Genomic DNA, 20,829 nt, shown 5'->3' with positions numbered 1-20,829 from the left:
CTTCTTCCCCATGCTCACAACTCTTCTTTTAACCTCTTCTGTTTTTATTCATTTTTTTCCCATAACCATGGCTTCAATTGCCATCAAACTAAATATATGACTAAGTCCCCTTTTCTAGTTACATATATTCAACTGCCCATTTCAAGTCTGTACTGGGTATTTCACAAACACATCAAATATGACAAGTTCCAAGTTGAACCCATTATCTTTCTACTCTTTCTACCTGTTTCTCTTCCATTATTTCCTAGTTAGAATCAGTCACTTCTCTCCCTCCCTAGGGCTATTATCCTAGCCCACATATTCTCCTACTCAGACTATCCATATATTAATAACATGATGCTTCTCTTGCTTGCCTTTCCATATGCCGTGGCTGACATTTGACATTTTTTGTTGTCACAAGGAGGGTGGGGGGTTGGATGTTAATGGAATGTGGTGTGTAGAATCCAGAGATATAGCTAAACTTTCTATAATACACAAGACATCCTCCACAACACAATACTCCACAGAATTATCTGGCCCAAAATGTGAGTAATACCACTGTTGATAAACCATAATCTATGCTGTTCCATCTGGAACAGTGTCTGCACCACTGTTCGTCTCTTTTCCCCCAGTCCACTCCTGCTCCAAATTCCCATTATTCTAGGTTCTTTCCTTAAATTTCACTTGTGGGAAATGCCCTTAACCACTTAAACTATATTAACCTCCATTTCACCCTTTATAATTTTTCCTGCTATGTTATAAAATATCAAATCTATCCATTTATTATCTTATCCCCTAGTACCTGTAACTCCCATATATCTATTGATTATTATATTGATCATATGTTTTAAAAAATAGAACTGAATTCATAATTTTTTAAAAAGTGAATACATCTCTTAGCCTCAGTTTCTTTAGCTGTAAATTAGCAAAGTTAACACCTATTTTCCCTGCCTCACAGTTATTAATGTTCAAATGACCTTACACTGAAAGTCTTACATCCTGAGCAAACTATGATGGTTGATTATCCTAAAAGCAAAATTATTTTTACAATTTCAACTTTGTTAGAGAAATATTTTATCATCATTTAAAAATATTTAAGGTTGTTCTGATCCTTAAGCTAAAAAAAAGGCCTTAATTGTGTTAGTTTCTATAATAATAGAATGATGCTCTATTAGTGCTTTTGGTATCTTAAGAAAAATTGTCTGCATAGCCTAACCAAAATATTTTATTTTAATTTGATTAACAAAATCTATACCTGAGTTTGTAAGGTACTCTTCTATGGAAGAAACAAACTTGAGAAACATTTTTATTTTATTCTATATAGCAAGGCTTATCATGCACATGTTCTATCAGTTGATAGCACATTAGTACCACCAACCTCATCAGTGTGGTAGAAGGAACACCTGAGATAAATTACTTAAATTCCCTATTGACATAAACTTCAGTCAACTGAAGTGTATTTCTAAGTCAAATATTTTTTCACTTTCACAATTGTTTATCTAATAAAGAGCTATTATTTCATTGATAAAAAGAGCAATATAAAGGGCTTTATTATGTAATTAGCCATTAAATGTATTAAAAGCACTGGTGGAAAGAAATTGGTCATTTCAGAGGGTTGGGGTTTTTATATTATTTCTTAAGATAACATGTTTGCATCATTTCATCAAACTAATGGAGTTGCAATTTACCTCAGGTCCAGATTTACCACACGCTACATTGTCATGTGCCTTTTTCATTCTATGGCACCTCTTTTTAATGATTAGTTAACTTGAGGATAATGAAGGTCTTATCATGTGCCCAATTAGCCATGCAGTCCCTAATGGTACTCTAACTCATTTAGATAAAGTCAGTTTGCTGATCTGTTCACTGGTTGGGAGTTGGGAGGGGGAGAGGAGTCCAGAAAGAAAGTGTGTGTGTGTGTGTGTGTGTGTGTGTGTGTGTGTGTGTGTGTGTGTACGCACGTGCACTCATGATGTACCTTTCCTCTTCCCACGTCCACCATCCATGCCCCATCCCCAATCTGGAGAAGAGATCAGCAAAGTGACTACTAGACACACACACACACGCACAAATGAACACACACAAGTGGTTAAAACAAACCATAGCATAATATTTGAGCTTCTTGACAACTATTAAAGGTTTTGTCTAAAAGGGTATATTCCAAATATCAATTCTTTCCATATCTTCAGCTTTTGGCTTTTTGTTTATGTTTGAATGGAAATTTCTTGGATCACTAATGGTTTTTCTTTGGCAATCTCTTAAGTTTTTCTCTAAGGCAATCAGAAACAAAAATTACATATAGGCATTTTAAATGTAGGCACATAAATTTGTAAATGTCAGCATTGGCTCTAAGCATGGCAGGTGTATTTATTGGCAAATTGCTTTTTCAATTTGAAGTTAGTCAGATGAGGATAATTGAAAAACTCCCCCTCCTCGGTTAATTGGATGTTGTTTCCTAAGTAGGTCCATGTAAAGAATCATTAGTTGCCTCAAATCTAACTTAGCTCTTCCTGAAGTCCTAAATCATTCAAATCAACTCCTAATAAATAACATTTATTTCTGTATTTGCCAATGAGGGTGATTAACGCTTATTGTCCAGCTAGTAATACGTATTACAGAGATGTAAAATAGAAATGAAAATAATTCTTACCTCATTCTTCAGCTTGCTTCCAGAAAACCTTAAAAATCAATACATTTTCCATTAATTAAAAAATACATACAAAAGTAGTAACTTCATATCATAATTAATGAAATAAATAAATTTGGAGAAATTTGATTTTCAAATTTGCTGAAAAATAATCTATTAAGAAAAATAAAATGAATACTTAGGGAAATCAGATAAAATTTGAGGCAAGCAAAGAGCACTTAATATTAAACATTTGTGTCCTAGACGGTATTTTCACTTTGCAGTGAGCAGTGGCTAAGAAGCTGCCAGTATGTTCATCACAATATTGAGTTCACCTTAGTATGACTCAGGCGACTATAATTATTTTTTTCCAAAAATTACTTTACTGTTAAAAATAATTCATTCTTTTGAGAGCTAAGAGCAGTTCTTGATAAATCATACTGTAAGGCAATCTCAGATGCAGATTTAATTATTTAGAGCTCCAGTATTTAAAAAATAACAATTGTATATTATCACTAGTTTCTTTGCATGTCACCTCACTTGTCAATGAGCTCTTCCTGATACTGACAAATCAGAGAAATGTGCTCTTTATATTCATTCGTGTTTGTTCTTTCACAAAGACTGAAACAGATCAGTAGCTTTAGCTTACTGAGTTTAAGTTGGTATTCAAGGTATATGTGATTAGAGATGATTAGAATAAACTTTTCATCTTTGTAATGTACTTGAACAAGTACATCTATATTTAAAACATGTTATCTCTTGGGGGAAAAAATTATAATTCTCTGCCTTTATTTTATTGACTATAGCCTGAAAACAGACTCAGCCTTGTATATAAATAATAATTTGAAGGCAATTCCTCTTCCCTGATTTCTCCTTTTCATTGCTCTGGGACACCTGGTTCACCCTTAATTTCCCAATAATAATTGCAAATCATATAAATTATCCAGTAATCTAAACCACATCATTGTAAATGTCCATACAAAATTTAAGTTAAGGTCTGATGCTTAAACTAAAACATTAAAAATAAGCAACAATAGTAAGCCACTTATTCAATAGCTATTTTGCGTATTTAAGTAAATGGTAAATGCAGAGGACTTTTCTTGAAGATAGTAGAACTCTACCTGGTCAGGCCCTTTCCAGAATACACGGAGTGGTAATATGCACTGCTCTCTTTGATGCCAATCCCATAATAATGATACCTAAAGCAAGGAGAGCAACCAGCTCTGTGTTAATGAAGGAGTTTTTTGAAGGGGAAAAAGAGACTAAAGTACAATGAAGTAGACATCAAATAAGAGCTACAGCCCTTTGATCAACATCCTTCCCTGAATTTTTATTTCAAGTAACATCTTAATGTGCTAAATTCCCGATTGGTGGTTACTAGTCCTACTATGGTCTTATTTCTGGCTTTGGGCTTAAAAAAGGAAAATCACCTACTGCCAAACCCCTTCAGATACCTAGAATATTAAGTTTCAAAAACAAAAGAAAATTTTAATGTAGGCATTTTAAATGTAGGCACATAAATTTGTAAATGTCAGCATTGGCTCTAAGCATGGCAAGTATATCTATTGGCAAATTGCTTTTTCAATTTGAAGTTAGGTGAACAAGAAAATTATAGTTTTCCTTTGTAGTATACCTATTGGAGAAAAGAGTATGAAATTATACATGGGGAAGATATTGATGTCATGCATAGGAATACGTATGAAGTGTCTGCTCTTTTAAAAGTTATTTTCCTCTTGAGGAATGAGAAACCTAATTCACTGTCATTTTCACTTCAAACTTTTGTGCAACAATGGGGGAAAAACTATGTCCTGAATCAATGGAAATGTGAAACATGGAATGTAACAGTATTATGATTTCTTATGAATGTGTCCGTGGATCCTGAGACACAGGCAAGCATAGCATATAATCTATTCTCATATTGGAGCTCAGTCTGCAAACCTGCAGGATCCTGACTTATTACACACTTTAGCACAATTGCTACAAATGTTATACAAAAGTTAGTCAAATAATGGGTATTTAGTGAGGGTGGCCAAAGCCTACTATCTTGTGCTCTTCCACTTTCTCCCCATGGCTCCCCCATGCAGCTCCACTACCTACTTGGTAACCTGTCAGTGAAATTTGCATTAATCTAGGATCAGAAAAGGAATGATAAAAGAGAATAAGGGGGTTTCTAGTTGACTGCTGTGTAACCATATACAAACTTTCATTACTTAGCATCAACTATGTTTAAAGTGCATCAGACAATGAAGGATCTGAGTTTCAAAGCCCCTTTTCTGACCTCAGTAATAAAGGACTTGGCAGAACAATTCCACCCTTAAAGATTTTCAAGGCCCAGGACAGCAGTACAAACACAGATCACATACTATATATCTAAATATTTTAAAAATATAGATTAAGCTAACAAACTGCTAAATAAAATGTCCTTGTCCTCCTTTCTTGACAATGATCTGGTAGGTAGGTTTGGGTTTAGAATTCTTACATCTTGTAGTTCCATGTGGGGACATGGTGGTGGGGAAGAGCCACCCTCACCTTCTCTTCCCAGTCCTTGCTCCTTTTCTTACTGTGAGGGGCCTCTGGTAAAAACACAGAGCCTCCACATCCAAGACCCATCCACACCCTGCTCCCCCAAAGAGCTGGCCACTGGCCACCCTCAGAACAATGTACACTGGTAGAACAAAGTATCTTCCAGATGATGGATGGCAAAGAGACCCACATAGTGCTTAGACCTAGGGTTGTGTGGACAGGGAATTCCAGGGCCGTGGGGCCTGGAACCTGGCTGGAAGGGGGTCTTTGGGTGGACACATTCACTCAGGCTATGGACTCCTTTCCCCTGGGGAAGGGATGCACTGGTGGAAGGCCAGAACAGAGCCCTCTGCAGTGTGAAGTTCAGAGGTAGGTTCTCTCCTGCTAGGTTCTAAGGGCAGAGAAGTCACCTATAATGACCCTGGGCCATTTGAGATGGAAAGGAAAGAGTTTTTAAATATGAAAAAATTATGTGTATAATACAGAGAAATACTTTCAGAAAGAGCTGTTATATTTGAAAAAGGGTATTGGGGAGATAACGAAGGTAAATGAAGGCATTTTATGATTGTGGAAGACTGGGAACAAACTTCCAAGTTCTTAATTTTGGTAGAAAGACAATATTAGTCTGTTAACCTGAACAGAGGAGGCTCATAGCAGCTCCATTTTTACAGTACAGAAAATAACTTTATGGTAGATGAAGGAAAAAGAACCCTTAATGCATATTGGAACAAAGGGAGAAATGAAGAAAATATGAAATTTCTGGAAATTCCAAAATATTGAACTGATTTAAGCCTCCAGTTAGAAACTAAAAGAAGGAATCTTAAGTCAAAGATTTTACCAAAAGCAGCTATATTGATGGAAACAGATAAGCGAAATACCTAAAAACCATGACCAAATGAGCATATATAGATTATATACAACAAAGTCTATTAGAATTAATGAACCTAAGAGTCTGAAATAAGTATTAATATTTCCTTTATTATATTTTAAAACTAAGATATCAAAGGAAATGTCTTTATATTAGAAGAAATAAAGCAAAGGATGTTTGAGAGCAAGTGGCCATACATAGTAATTTCTGTTCTTTTGTAAAGCACGTTATTTGTTCTACAGATGGTATAGTTTAAAAAACTACATTTTAGCCACTCGCTGAAGCAACATACATTAAACATTGCTTTAAAAAGTGATAATCCTGTTTTATTATGATTCTGATCTTGTTTTTCATCTATAATCCTTTTTTTCAACAAGTAAAGAATATACAATGGCATAGTGTTTTGCCATGCAGATTGAGAAGAAACTACATTGCCTTCACACGCAGCAGAAAAAAATCGTTAAGTCAAAGAGATGACTGTGAGTTCAGCAAATATTAGAGGTCATACAATTAGAGGATAGACATGGAAATCAGGTCAGGAGCACGTGTGCTCTGAGTTCCACCCTAGTCCACACCCTCCTGAGCCAGACCACCTGCCAGTAACGGAGTGGCGACCGCACTGGCCAGCATGGATGCACATTTTACTTCCATCTTCAAATATCCTAATGATCACTTTTTGTAGAAATTGCATCACCTTTTAGGACCCAATAAATACTTATGAATATGGATTTCTAATTTTTTTCTTATGACTTCTAAGGAAAGGGTATTTTCATTACACAATTCATTTGTTCCTTATTTTTATAAAATGACTGTATCATTTTGCCCTCTACCTTCCAATCATTAGGGCAGAATATTTTTACAAAAAGAAGTATTTAATGCTTCCTGCCATGTTCAGAGTCAAGATTTCATATCTAAGCCTCCCACACATGATAAGGTCCTCTAAAATATGTGTGTGTTTTATTTGTAGGTCAAATGTAAATGACACTATCAACCCAGACACACACCAATACCCAAGGAGCCACTTTGGCCGGCATTCCATTCTGCAAATGAGAAACAGCATGTTCTTTTATCAAGGGCAATGCCTCATAGTTTAGAATGTTGATGTAGCTGAGCATTTTCTATCAATACATTCTTATAAACGTGCCAGCTGATAGGGAACCAGTGAAAGTGAAATTCCTTTCTTTTCTTCAGACATTTATGAAGTGCTTACTGTGTGCTTGGTGCTGAGGATCCAGAAAGGCAGAAGAGGGTCTCTGCCGTGAAAGAGCTGACAGTCTTGTGTGGGAGAAAAGCATGCAAAGAAAGAATTGTGATACCAAATTTATGTACTAAAATTAAAGCACACAATAGGTGATAATAGAAATAGTTACCATTTATGGTGTATCTATTACATGCAAAGAACTTTATGTATGTCTTATCTCAAATTTCCATAGCAGCCTGCAAGTAAAGATTATCTCTGTTTTGAGGCAGAGGTTCAAAAAGGTTATGTGATTTGTTCGAAAAGGTGTATGAAAACTCATGGGTTTGAGGACAAAATACAAGCCCATAGCCCCACAGAGCATATGCTTTGTTTCAATAGCCCATGGTGCCACCATACTTGAGATGCAAAAATACACACACACATATTATTTGTATCTCAATTCTATTTATAATTATAAATTCTTAAGTGAAATATAGTAAAAATATGTTTGCACTCAGCATATACAATCCCTCTTTTAAGTTTACCATGAATTATATAAGCATTGATAACTAACAAGAATCGTTAAGACCTATACACCATTGATCAGGATGTTCCATAACTGATGTTCCATACAAAGACTCCTTCTAGAATGTAATCTCCTTATAACAGGAAATCAATAAATATTTGTGGACTAAGTACCATGAAAAAAGTTAAAATTAACAATGTGCCATAAAGAAAATTTTATAAATAGGAATTTGTCAACTAAGGGTACGTTAATAGTATCATATACTTAAACATATTGACACAATTTAAAATTTGGAAGAGATTAAAGAACTTCTTGTCTAATATGAAATCCACTCCTTTAACTTTGCCCTAAGCACTATATAAACTTACCCATTACCATCCAAATTACTTGCTCTCCACAAATAACTGGTGCTTCCCTTTGCTGGTGCCTGTACTCTGTTGAGCTCTCCCTGAGGAGTGCCATTCTCCCTTCATGCCTTCATTTCTTACTCAAACCTCAAGGCATAGCTTTAATGAATGAAGCTTTCCTGGTCTTGCAAGCAAACTAATCTCTCTCTTCTTTGAACTGTTCTCTTGGTCATTTATCCTATGTAGTTTTACAGCTCATACCATTGGCATGTGTATACAAGATTGACCTCCTCTACTAAACTATAAGATTTGAAGAAAAGGAAGTGTATTTTTTCCTTCATTGCATCCCCACTTAGAAATTACTGTAAAGAAAAACCCTCCCATATTGTATGAATCAATGTATCCTGCTAGGAATCTAGAAACTGATAACACACAAATTCTCTTAAAGGCACAGTTCTCAATAACCACTTACTAGCACTATGCATTTCCAGGTTACCAATAAAATAATGGGGTTGAACAAAAGTTGTACACTTAAACAATGTATATAAAGGGAATAAAATCAGTGTATTTAGGTAGAAAGACTGTTGCTAGGAACATAAATCTCAGTATTTGCAGTGACTATGTAATGCTTTACCACATATCATACCCAGTTCCTTTTGGAGCCAACAAAAATATCTTTCCCCTTTAATTTTCCTTTTGGCCTTACTAGGTACACATTATCATCTGAGTAATGACTTAGTGACTTTGAGAACACCGAAGAGACAATAAATGAGCAGCTCTCTGTCTTCGTAACAGCTAAAGATAAACCTCATAAAAGTGGGGAGAGTAATTTCGTACAAAGTATACATGGATTTTTCATCTCGTGTGCCACATTCTCTAGCATTATTTTGTTGTTAATTTATTTCCCTAAGATAAATCTTGTTAGGAAATATTTTCCAGAAATATTCTTGTATAACAAGAACACATGCTAGTGGGTATTAAATAAAAAGTGAGTTTTTACTCACAGTGGGATAGCCAGTGATTTTAACTTATATACCACAATCCAACCCGGATTTTGTGGGTTACTCTTAATACCGATTCTCAAACATTTTACAGTTTTTTCTCCCTTTATGATTTTTATCCATTTTTACTTAAAAAAGGTAAATATGATAAGTGTTTAAAATTCCTGGGTATGATTACCTAATTTCGCTAAGAAAATGTTTGCATAAAACAAGTTGTCTTTGTGATTAACTAACAAAATTATGCTCATTCATTAACATGAACTGTTGGTAGCCTTACATCAAGTGACAGGTATCATTTACATGTTATGAATGAAGAACTATTAATTAATGTTTATGCCCACATTTTAAAGTGAACATGTTATAAAATATAAGAAATTTTTAATAGGACACGAAATTATTGCTATTCTTTTTTACTACAAAAGTATTTCAAGGGTGCTTAATATTTTTCTTCATTTGCTGATCAATTTATACCTCCACCCATAGTTCTTCTTTTACATTTTAGTCATTACATAGAATTCCTGAAACATATGTTCCTACTGAGCTAGTAGCCCTGATGTTAGTTTACACTACACAAATGATAACTGATAAGGAAATGATGGGATTAAGCTGTTCAGGGACTTGCAATAACTTACTATGATAAGAGCAGCTGCCATATCAGTTTTATTAACCCACTAAATCACTACTAATAAATAAGATAATAGCTTTTGTCCATCATGTCTGAAAACCGAGATTCAACTGATCAAAGTCTACAAGAAATTAAAATGTAACTTCAAATCAAACATTCTACAGTGTGCATTAAATCTACTCTGTGGGCTTAACATGACCTTCTCTACTCTGCTATTCTGAGCAAGGGTGGCATACAGGCTCTTTTTGTTTATCATTGTATCCCTAGGACCTAGTCAGCACCAGGACATACAGCAAAATGCTTATTAAATAAATGAATATTAATAGTGAAAGTTTTTTCACAGCACATACCCTATCTTACTATTCTTTGCATCTTAAAAAGTTTTGGCACAATGATTTGTACATCGATATAAATATGAATGGATTATTATTCTTGATAGAATATATCTGCAACATAAAATAGACAAAAATTCCCTTTCATTAGTTATTTTTTTGTACCTGTAGAATTTTGTTTCATTTTTACTTATTCGAAGTCTAAATTAGAACTATCACACAGAAAAAAATCACGTGTATATTTTTGTCATTGATGGTACATCAAAGAGAAGAAAAGACACAAAAGCACAGTCAGTTTTAATCTTGGTATTGAGAATGCACACCATCTGCCATGAGGCGTTTTGGTTCCCTCGGCAGGGAGGGGACTGTAGAGTGAAGGCACTGATGGAAAGCTGAGATGCTGATGTTCCTGCAAATTTGGGCTTTGTCCCAAAGCACACCAAGATTAGATGCTCTAGGTAAGGCTTTCTGTCCCCAAGTGTTAATCTTTGGAGACCTTTTTCTGTAGCCTCCAGCAGCAATGGCTTCTTGTGTGGAACATCAGATTTATCACTGTAAACAAATTATTCAACTTCTAATTTTGAGATAAATTATATCTGGCCCTATACAGTGATTCTGTCCTCTGGATTTTTTATGTTTATTTTTGATGTATTTATTTTAAATATTTTATATCTTCCTTTTGGTTGAATACATTTTCGGCTCATTTTACTTAGTTAAACTTTTTCACCTTTTACTTTTTTATCAGGGAAGAAAATAGCATCTGCACAAATGTGAATTGTGAGCACTAACTGACCATCTAAATACTAAACTATGTCAGAACTCAGAGAAACAGAACTTGAAGAGAGACACAGAATTCATTCCGATTTTTTAGACTCTACTAACCATCTTTTTGCCACAAAGATCAGTGTTTCCCAAATTTGGGTTTTCATTCACTGACCGGTAAAATTTGGAGTATGACACTGTTCCATGAACCCAAAAGCCATCTAAGGATAGTTTTATAAACAATGGTACTATCTTGTGCTCAGAATAAAGAATCCTTTGAATTAATCATATCTAAAATAAATTCTGTCTGAAAGATTCTAATGAAATAATCAGACATACATTAGCTATTTATGAGAATTTGGCAAACTTTGAGTTTAAATAACCATTATCAAACAGTTTTATAATGTTAATACATTTTAATATACACTCTACAGAAGTTAAAATAAATTAATACCAATTTATTATTATTTTTTAAATAATTTAATATATATTTAGGGGCAGTATGTTTAAGGCACTATCATAAACACTATGACAATAAATTTTGTCACATTACTGCTAAAATTGGGAGAAATTATGAATTACTGTTTCTCAGGAATGTGCATTAGAGGAATTTAAATTGTCATTTATATTTCTCTGTTTCATCAATGGCTTCTATTTCTACAGACATGAGATTATTTTTCATAAAATGTAAATTCTGAAATATTAAACAGCCATTAGAAATAATGATTGTAAATATACAAACAGAAATATGTTTAGGACAAAAGTTAAAAGCATTTCTGCTACAAATTTACTTTTATATAAAACAAATATCTAAATAAACATAAAATAATTTAAAATGCCTTGTGATTGAGGCTTGAGAAAATGTTGTTAGCTCTTTGAAGAAGAATCTAATATGTTAATAAATTTTCAAACTGTTAGATGAGAAAAATGAAACTTCATTCCTCAAAAGTCAAAAATTCAATTACACAGCTGTATTGTTGATATGACTATTATCAGAAAGAAGTAGGATTTGCTAATATACAAAGCACAAGCTTTAGAGCCAGATAAACCTTGATTTAAATGCCAACATTGTTATTTTATAGTATCTGTGTGGCTTGGGTGAGCCAATAGTCTTTGAACTGCAGTTTCCTCATTCATAAAATGTAGAAACTCCAATCTTGTATTGTCATTGTAAGGAGTAAAGTTAATCATATGATAGAGTACGTGTGTTTGTGTGGTGTGTGTGTGTGTGTGTGTGTGTGTGTGTGTGTGTGTGTGTGTGTGTGTAGTGCTCAAGAAATAATACATTTTAAATGCATTGGTTATTTAGGGGTTCATTGAGTGATTGATTTTATATTATTAGGGATAGTGAAGTTGAAAGCCTATTTATTTCTCCTTTCATTCCTATACTTTATCTCATTTAATTCTCACAACAAACCTATGTAACAGAAATCATAAACCCACTTTACTGATGAAAAGCTGGACAATTGATCTAATGTCATACAGCTCTACTGTACAAGTAAGTATGGGATTAAAGCTTAGAATTGTCCAACTTTAAACTTCACACTCCTAAAAACTAGGTGATACTGCCTTTTGATATATTATCTTCCAAGATAAAAAAAATCTAAGGATATTTCTTAGAAGTTAATGAAGACAAGAAAACTATCTGGTTAAGAATAACTACATCACAATATCACCAGTTGCAAGGTACATACACTATGTATCTTGCCATATCTTTCAACATACTTAGTTTATATATGGATAATTTCTTTTTCTCCATGATATCAAAATGCCACAAATATAATAGGCAAGTCCTAATAAAAAGCAAATGGCATATCAGCAAGGGAGAAAAAAATTCAAATTATTGGTGATTGCTCTTGGACACAGCAGCTTTTAGATATCAAACAAATTGCCTGAAGTTAGCACATACTGTTACATAAAGCTAAAGGCTGGAGCCTCACTGTGCCACAATGGACAGGGTTAATGATTCATCCCTAATCCTAAAGGCTCCTTCTAGGATTAATTGACTCTCTCTATGGCCTCCCTGCCTGCCCTCTTGCAGATCTTGTGAAGAGGGTATCTCTGCATTGCTTAGTGCCTTTTTCTACTATCTACCTACTTCAAACACTAATGATCTTTCCTCCACAAACAAAATTTAGTACGAATCAAATTCACTAGAAATCAATCAGTGAAACTGATTAAACTTTGAAAAAAGCCAAGCTCATGGGGCCAATTTTGTCTTTTTCAATCTCACATTTCCTTTCTCTTTATCAGGCCACAAGACTGCTAACAGTAATATGAATCAATTAAATAAATATTGATTGATAATCTACTATGTAGCAGACAACAGAAAGTGTATGGAAATGAATAAGACAAAGTCTCTATCCTCAAAATACTATCTTTTGAGGAGAGAAGATGAATAAATTTCACATTAAGATAATACCAATAAACTTCTATGAGGGTGCAGAAGAAGACCCTACAAGAGACTAAGACTCAAAAAGAGGAAGTTGATGAGACATTCTTTTAAATGAATACAATCTCAGCATACCCACAGAAGAAAGGGCATTTTCCATGGAGGAAGACAGCATAAACTGAAGAATGACAGGTGAGGATGAAGTAAATGGTACCAGGCAGTAAGTAATTCACCATGAGCATAGACTATATTCTGAGACATGAGAAGTAGATGATAAGGGAGAAAATGGCTGGGGACTAAATCATAACGGACCTTGAAAGTCAAACTGAGAGAAGTTTGTCACAAGCTGGTCAAAGTTTCTGAGCATGACAGAGATATGATTGAACCTGATTCAAGTTTAGATGGTCAATTTGGAAAACTTGCAGCTTCAAGCAAATTTATAAAGTAGGATCTATGTTTTGACAAGTGACCAAGGCTGAGCTGGCCAAAATGTAAACAATAGGCACAGGTGGGTACTGAGCACTTGAAAAGTGACGAGTCTGACTTGAGCTGTGCTATTGGTGTAAAATACACACAGGGTCTCAAATAGGAAAAAAAGAGTATAAAATATCACAGTAATTTTAATTTTGTTACATGGTAAATGATAATGTTTTGGGTATGTTGGACTCAATAAAACATTAAAATCAATGTTATCTGTTCCTTTTTACTCTTAATCTGACTACTAGAAGTTTTCAATTAAATATGTGAGTGCATTCTATTTCACTGGACAATGCTGAACTAGATCAGAAAGAGATGCTTAGGTGAACTAGAAAATGCGTGGTAGTAGAGCGACCTGGCAGTGCTGTGATGGAAAGCCATAGGGGAAGCTCTATGTGTTTATTTACCTTAAAAGGACATATCAGGAGACTCAAATGATAGACAGGTGCCAGGGAAGATGAGTAACAGTAGAAATGAGCCACAGAGTTTTTGCCCAGGTAAAGAAATAGACAAGGACAGAGTACGTGATCAGGGACAAGAGAAGTGAACAGATAGCTACTTTTTCAAGAAATGGCAAAGTGAAGGTAAACAACAGAGCAGTTGTGAAGAATATAACAGGTTTGAGATGATTTTATTTTTACTGACATAAAAGACATCTGTATATGCTTGTATATAGAAGGAAAAGAAAAACTGAAAATGCAGTGGACCAAAGAAATAATGGATGGACAAGAAGCTGTAACTACAAGGACTGCCACAAGAGAAAAGACAAGCTAAGGTTATCAAGAGAGAGAATGTCTGGCAGCTTATTTTATGTTTATATTTACAGTGGAGGTGATCTCAGAGGTCATTTGTGCAAGACATTTGTCTTGTAGGGAAAAGGATATTAAGAAATTGTTGTCTGGGAACAAAAACCAAAGAAAGACCCCAAACCACGCTTCACTCCTGACTTTATTGCTCTAAGGAATGTCATGGATTCTGTTTGGTTACTTGTGTAGCCATGTGCATATCCCTTGCATGACACTGGTACCTTCATAATCATAAAGGTTATGAAAATGATTCACTTAAATTATTTCATCATAAAAAATATATTATGATTGTTCTGTATAAATTTTGTTCTTTAAACATTATTCTTAAATCCATTTTCTTTTCTTTTTAGTTCTTACAGTTGGTGAAAGTCTGCTTCAGCAAGAAGAGAATACTTGGATCTATTCACTGAAAAAGACAATTACTTGTATTGTGTCCATCCTCATGTACAGGGTATCATATATACATATTTGACATGTGCTCATTGATGTGTCTTACTTTGAATGGCCTCTGGTTCCAAGTCGCCGTGTTGTTAAGAGGGGAAATTTCTGGCGAATTGTCTAAAAAGAAAGTCAGTTAGTTTAGATTTTAGAAAGTGTGTGGTTCTATTATAAGCCACTCATAACTAATTAATTCTAGAAAGTAAATGTTGAACTTTGAGTAAACAGCTAGTCTGGAAAAATATCATACACACATTGATAAGCAATAATACACTGGCATGGGGAGCTACTTCTTTGATGAGATGGTTCTACTGCCCTTGTCTCAATTTCCAAAGCAGATCATGCTAATATCTGCTTTTGCTTGATATCATTATCAAAGCAATTATTACTTTATGTACTTAGTGGGGATATTTGGGTTGCTTTACAACAATTTTATCCATAGATTTACCTACCATTAAATATCATCTCCAACCCTGAAAGGACACATGAAACTTTCTCTACCTTACTGGATCTCCACAGTAGTGTTTAAAAGTTTTCCTTTTCTATAATCCTTTCTCTAAATTTGCTAAAAATTAGAATCTAATTGAAGAACAAAATTCTCTTCTTCATAAAACAGAAGTCTTAACCTGGGTCTTACAAGATCTGTACATTACCTCCTGAGTGCTCCATACAAACTTTATATATGTGTTAATTTCCTGGAGACTAGTTCTGTAGTTTTTATCAGATTCTCAAGGTGTTTCGTAAGTCCTCAAACAGTTAAGAATTACTGGAATAAGGTGGACTAATAAATAGTAATGCTAAAGTGGACATTAGAAGTTGTCTTATTCAACCTCCTCATTTTGCAGAATGAGTGAATTTTGAAGAGAGTTAAGTACTTTCCAGAGGTCTCACAACACATCAGTCACAGTCTAGGCTAGAACCTATCACTGGATTACCATGTACCATATCACACTGCTTCCCATAAACAAATAGATTTCAAAATAAGTTCATAAATTATTTTATTATAAAAGACTTGAGAAGTCAAACCAAAGTATTCATTATTTTCTGGACAATGAGTCCCTCTACAGGCTACAATTTGGATTTCAGTTATATGACATGCAATATTTGACACCTAAGCTCCTTAAGTTTTCCTGGAATATCCTAGGTTCTTAGACAATAAACACTGACAAGAATCTCAAAGAACAAGGCTTTCCCAGGAAACCAATATGTTTCCTGATCCACAATGATCTTACAATGAGATAAACATATATAACTATAGTAATGTCAGTTCTATAGATTCCCATCCTCACCATACACATTAGGTAGAAAAGAATGTTTTTAAATGGGATAAATGTAACCAATTCCATTACAAAATCTTGGAGTTTGAGGTATGAACATATTCGCAGTGAAATCACGAATTGAAAGTACTGCTTGTGTAATGGAATAAAAAATCTATTAAAAACTCATATACTTGGGCTAGCTAAATAATAAACATAATCACCAATTGCATTAACAAGACACTTGTCACCTCCACTTAATTTTGCTTCTCAGTATAGGCCATGACCACACTCTTTAATGTATCCCTCTCTGAGAGGTCTACTCAAATGGAGTTTCTTTTAAGGTCACATTAAACCTTCGGAAAGCCAGAGTTCAAATATTCCAAACTTATAGTAGTTCAAGGTAAAACATGCAGTAGGTAAAATCAAGGTAAAATATGTAGTAGTTCCAAATACAGCCCATAAGAGATTTCATTTATGCTTGTGAAACAAATTTCTTAATATTCTGTAAAAGAATATGTTCAGGTAAATTTATCTGCAAACCATCTGCTTGACTGGACTTAAGTTATCAGTAATATAGCCAATATGTACCCTTACCTTTCCAAAGGTGGCTGCACAGGCTGGCTCCAATTTCTCTTTCCTGCAGAAATCTAAATAGTGTGCATAAAGGATGCACCGTGGTAAGCAAACTCCTTCACATACAATGTAGTTCTCTTCAAGCCTAAGAAGAAAGGCCAACATTAGGTCAGACCTTTTCTTTACTTCTCCTTTCCTTTACCCTTTCACATTGATGTAACGCCTACTTTGAATATAGACTCATATAGATGAGGTCATAAGCAGTCATGAGTCTGTTTTTTTTATTCTGGATATTACTGGAAATCAGATCACAAAGATTAATGACAGAAGAGCAAGAACCCCAGTGAACACCTGCTAGTGCAGTTAAAATACCATGGCTAACATAAAGCCATTCCCGCCTGGTCCACATCCAAAGAATACATCTGACTATTATGAAAATTTTCACTGTTCATCACGCTTCGGACTATGAAACACAAATATGAATAGTGAAATTGAAGATGATGGCTTTTTAAAAGAACATTCTCAACATTAAAGGGCTGCTAGGCTTCGTGTTGGCAAATGCCTACAATCTCTTACTTTCATTCACAAAGGGTTCACTAGTTCTGAACCCTGAATTAGAGAATCATGGTGATGTATTTATTTAAAAATACATAAAAGTAAACTCACTTCACTTAAGTTTGAAATGTACTGTAGTATTTCTATCCCTATACCTTTTTGCTGTGATCATACTAGAATTACCTAAAACATCCTGTATACTCAAAACAATGTAATACTCTATAGATGCCTCCAAACATGACATATAGAAATTCAACTCTTTATTATAAATATAATTATACAAACTTTGACAATTTAGAGCTAATTCTATTTAATTTGGATGACTGCAATTACAACTAAACACAATTTGTATAAATGCAATCATATTTATTTAAGTGTTATAAATACCTGAACAACGACAAAGAAATTAGAATTTGTAGACTCTATTTCCAGTTTTTCTAATAATTCAGTAGGTGATTTTGGCTAAAGTTTACTTATACCCATTTTATGTATAGTAAAATTATAATTATTACTGTACAGGAACAATGTAATAGAGTATGGCATGCATTTAGACTAAGATTGAGTGAAACTCTTCAAGATAACTGATTTAACATATTCATTCCCAGGGTGCATGAGATTAAAGCTAAAGATGGTCCCAAAGCAGGTAAAGCATCATCCATTTTTCTACCAAGAAGGAAAAAAAGAACCCAGACCCAATAAGACTTACATACATTAAACCAAACACCTGGTGGACAGGGAAAATTGGGAGTTACCCAGAGTTTTCACTTGAATTTTCAGTTCTAAATTTTAACATTTCCAGTATAATCTATAACCTTAAGGGAGAATTCTCAAAATACAAATAACTTAGATATTTTTTAGAAAAATATGTAATGCTCTTTTTTAGGAGAGGGTGTGGAAAATTCCAACAAAATAACAGCATCTTGCACTTTCAAAAACTATGAATATTACTGAGAAATATTCAGCTACTTAAAAATCATATTTTAATGACATGCTTATAATGCCCACCTTCACCAGCAGTTTTGATGTTGTAGGCATTGTCTTTGTCTTCAAAATACTGAATTATCCTAAGCAGAAGTACATTGTTAATTTTGGGTATGGCATTTTTATTCTTTAGTAATAATACACTTATTTTTATGAATTAAAACCCAAGTTTATCTCCATTCACTCAATTTGAGCTGAAAAAATGCAAATGATCATTCAAAAGACCTTCATAATATTCTAAAATCCAAACACTTTGCCCCCATTATCCTAATGAAAATATAGTCTAAATATTCCAGATAATTAGTTCAGTTATTTATTTTATTGCTCTAGCATATTTTTAAGACTTTCAATAGTTAATCCATAACTTTAGATGAATATTTGGTTTATATTTCAAATATATTTGAAAGGATTCAAGTATATAATCACAAAATGTTGGTATATGTAAATTGCAATTCAACACTGAAATACATAAAAATAAAATTTACTGGTATTTTTAGATACTATTTTTTCTACTGTATTTTCCTGAGGTTAAGATTACACTTAACTAAAGAGTAAATAGATGGACTTCTTTACTTATTTGCTTATTATTTGGAATTTGGGAGGGGATTTATACAGTTATTTCTTAACTTAAACTATGTGGGGAAGTTTAATATTATGTTTTTACTTTAGATCCCTCTTTCTTTTGGATCAATATTACAAAATATGCTCTATATGTAGAAAGCCTACTGATAAACTCTGTTTTATAAGATTTTCTACAAAATAAAATTGATTTTATTTCACTATAGTAAATTATACATGTCAGGGGCTATAAAAATAATCAAACATTTATTTAAGTTAATATCTTAATTTTTCTATGTCTTCTAACTCAAACATTTTCGCAATACACAATTTTTAATTTGCCTTCTTTTGGGTAAAGGCAATATTAAGATACTTCTTCCTTTTGTTTTTTTTAAGAATCATGTTTATTAACACAAAGCTACCAAATACCAAATATATTAAGACTGAATTGACTGCATGTCAAGCAAAAAAGTCATAAAAACACTCATTATTGCTTACATTTGAAGAAATTATAGTTTAGTCATTAATGAACAAAGTGATGTGGTTTTTATTTGTATTGCAGATTATTTCTCATCAGTACCAGAATATGTCTTCATACCAAATAGTCCGTGAAAAATAAATGTGGATAATTTTCTAATGTTTTTTTTAAAACCTCTCCTAAAAAGTTTGAGAAGCAAACTGAGAAAAACAAAGGTTCTGAAGATACTGACTTTAAAAACTCAACAGGTGCTACTGGAAACTAATATAATGTCGGGTATCAACTATACTTCAATAAAAATATCAAAAAATAAATAAAATGCAACAGGTGCTTAAAGGTGGCCCTGTGGGCGAGTCTTACCATTGCAGAGTGAGCTGAGTCTGCTTTTTTTTATCCTTCATAATCTGCGTGATGGTTTTTTTCGGAGAGAGGTACGGATCCGCTGCTTTAGTTTTGCTGTCGTGACCGTCCACATCCTCTTCTTCAGAGGAAAAGTTGCCATTGCTTAGGTGCATTTCTGATTGCAAGTTGAAAGGATGATAAAGAAAATCTGAGTATAAAATCAATTACGTAGCCTCTAAAAGCACCTTGGGGTCAAATGGGGTGGCCTGTGGCTGCGGCAAGGCGAGTGGGAAAAAAGCTAAGCGAAATCCTTTAATTTCTAGCTGATAAACATTTCCCTGGGGGAAACACAAACCTCTGGACAAAACATTGTACATATATGGGTGTTTGCGGTGTGTTTATTTTTTGGGATGCCCTTCTCAGAATTCCTCCGAGTCCCCGTGACGTCCCTGGAGGGGGCAGAGCACCCACTCACCTGATTTAACTCCCACCGGCAGCTCCGGGTCTTCCCCTTTTTCCCCGCTGCCCAGCGCGCCCCCGGGCTGCGCTTCAGCCGCCAGGTACTCCCTTTCCTGGGGGAAAACGAGCAAGCCCTTGCCCAGGAGCTGCACACAACACTCCTCCTGGACATCAGGGGAAACTTGGGGCGAAGGCTGAGCCTGCAGAAAGGCATCTCTCAGCTCCGGGACCTTGGCCATCCTCCTGGCCGCGGGAGACCTGGGCACCCTCGGCTCGGCCCGCTGCCCGCGGAGCCCCGAGTCCGGGGCGGGGCGGGGCGGGGCGGGGCTGGGGGCCTGGAGCCGCAGGGGCGGGGGCGGAGGCCCGGGGAGTCGCGGAGAAGGAAGGCAGCGGACAGGTACAGCTCAGACGCCCGGGGAACTGAGTGCGCCGAGGCGGCACTGCCTTTCTCCCCTGTCTGGGGCCGGGCAGTTGCTCACCTGGGAACTCTCTACCTCACCTGCGCCCCTGTCGCCCGAAACAAGGGAGTCCCGTTCTCCACATATTCCTCCCCTCCTTCCTCCCTTTCTGTCATTTTGCTCTGGGCCCGAGGACACGTTTAACACCCAGAGCTCCCGAGAAGATCCGAGAAAGCTCCACTCCCATCTAGGAGGAAGGGCATGCGACGGTCCCCATCCTTATTCTCAGTAAATATAAACGCTGCACCCGCCAGGCAGCCTTGGCTGTGCACAGCCAGGGAGGG

At 35.1% G+C, this 20,829-nt stretch overlaps 1 protein-coding gene across 1 annotated transcript in view; it reads right to left on the bottom strand.

Annotated features, from left to right (window-relative positions):
* The window catches only part of RFX6 (regulatory factor X6), a 51,641-nt gene extending 31,315 nt beyond the window's left edge, over window positions 1–20,326 (bottom strand). Inside the window, exons 1-6 of the mRNA XM_017661862.3 lie at window positions 20,104–20,326; window positions 19,647–19,803; window positions 16,736–16,859; window positions 14,941–15,002; window positions 3,727–3,804; window positions 2,630–2,657 (exon numbers count right to left, since the gene is read on the bottom strand). Coding sequence (XP_017517351.3) covers window positions 2,630–2,657; window positions 3,727–3,804; window positions 14,941–15,002; window positions 16,736–16,859; window positions 19,647–19,803; window positions 20,104–20,326 — 672 coding nt within the window. The remainder of the gene's footprint in view (window positions 1–2,629; window positions 2,658–3,726; window positions 3,805–14,940; window positions 15,003–16,735; window positions 16,860–19,646; window positions 19,804–20,103) is intronic.
* Between the last annotated feature and the right edge of the window lie 503 nt (window positions 20,327–20,829).

The sequence above is a fragment of the Manis javanica genome, chromosome 13 (assembly GCF_040802235.1).
Source record: "Manis javanica isolate MJ-LG chromosome 13, MJ_LKY, whole genome shotgun sequence".
Classification (NCBI taxonomy): Eukaryota; Metazoa; Chordata; class Mammalia; order Pholidota; family Manidae; genus Manis; species Manis javanica.
This window is presented reverse-complemented; position numbering and strand designations above follow the sequence as displayed.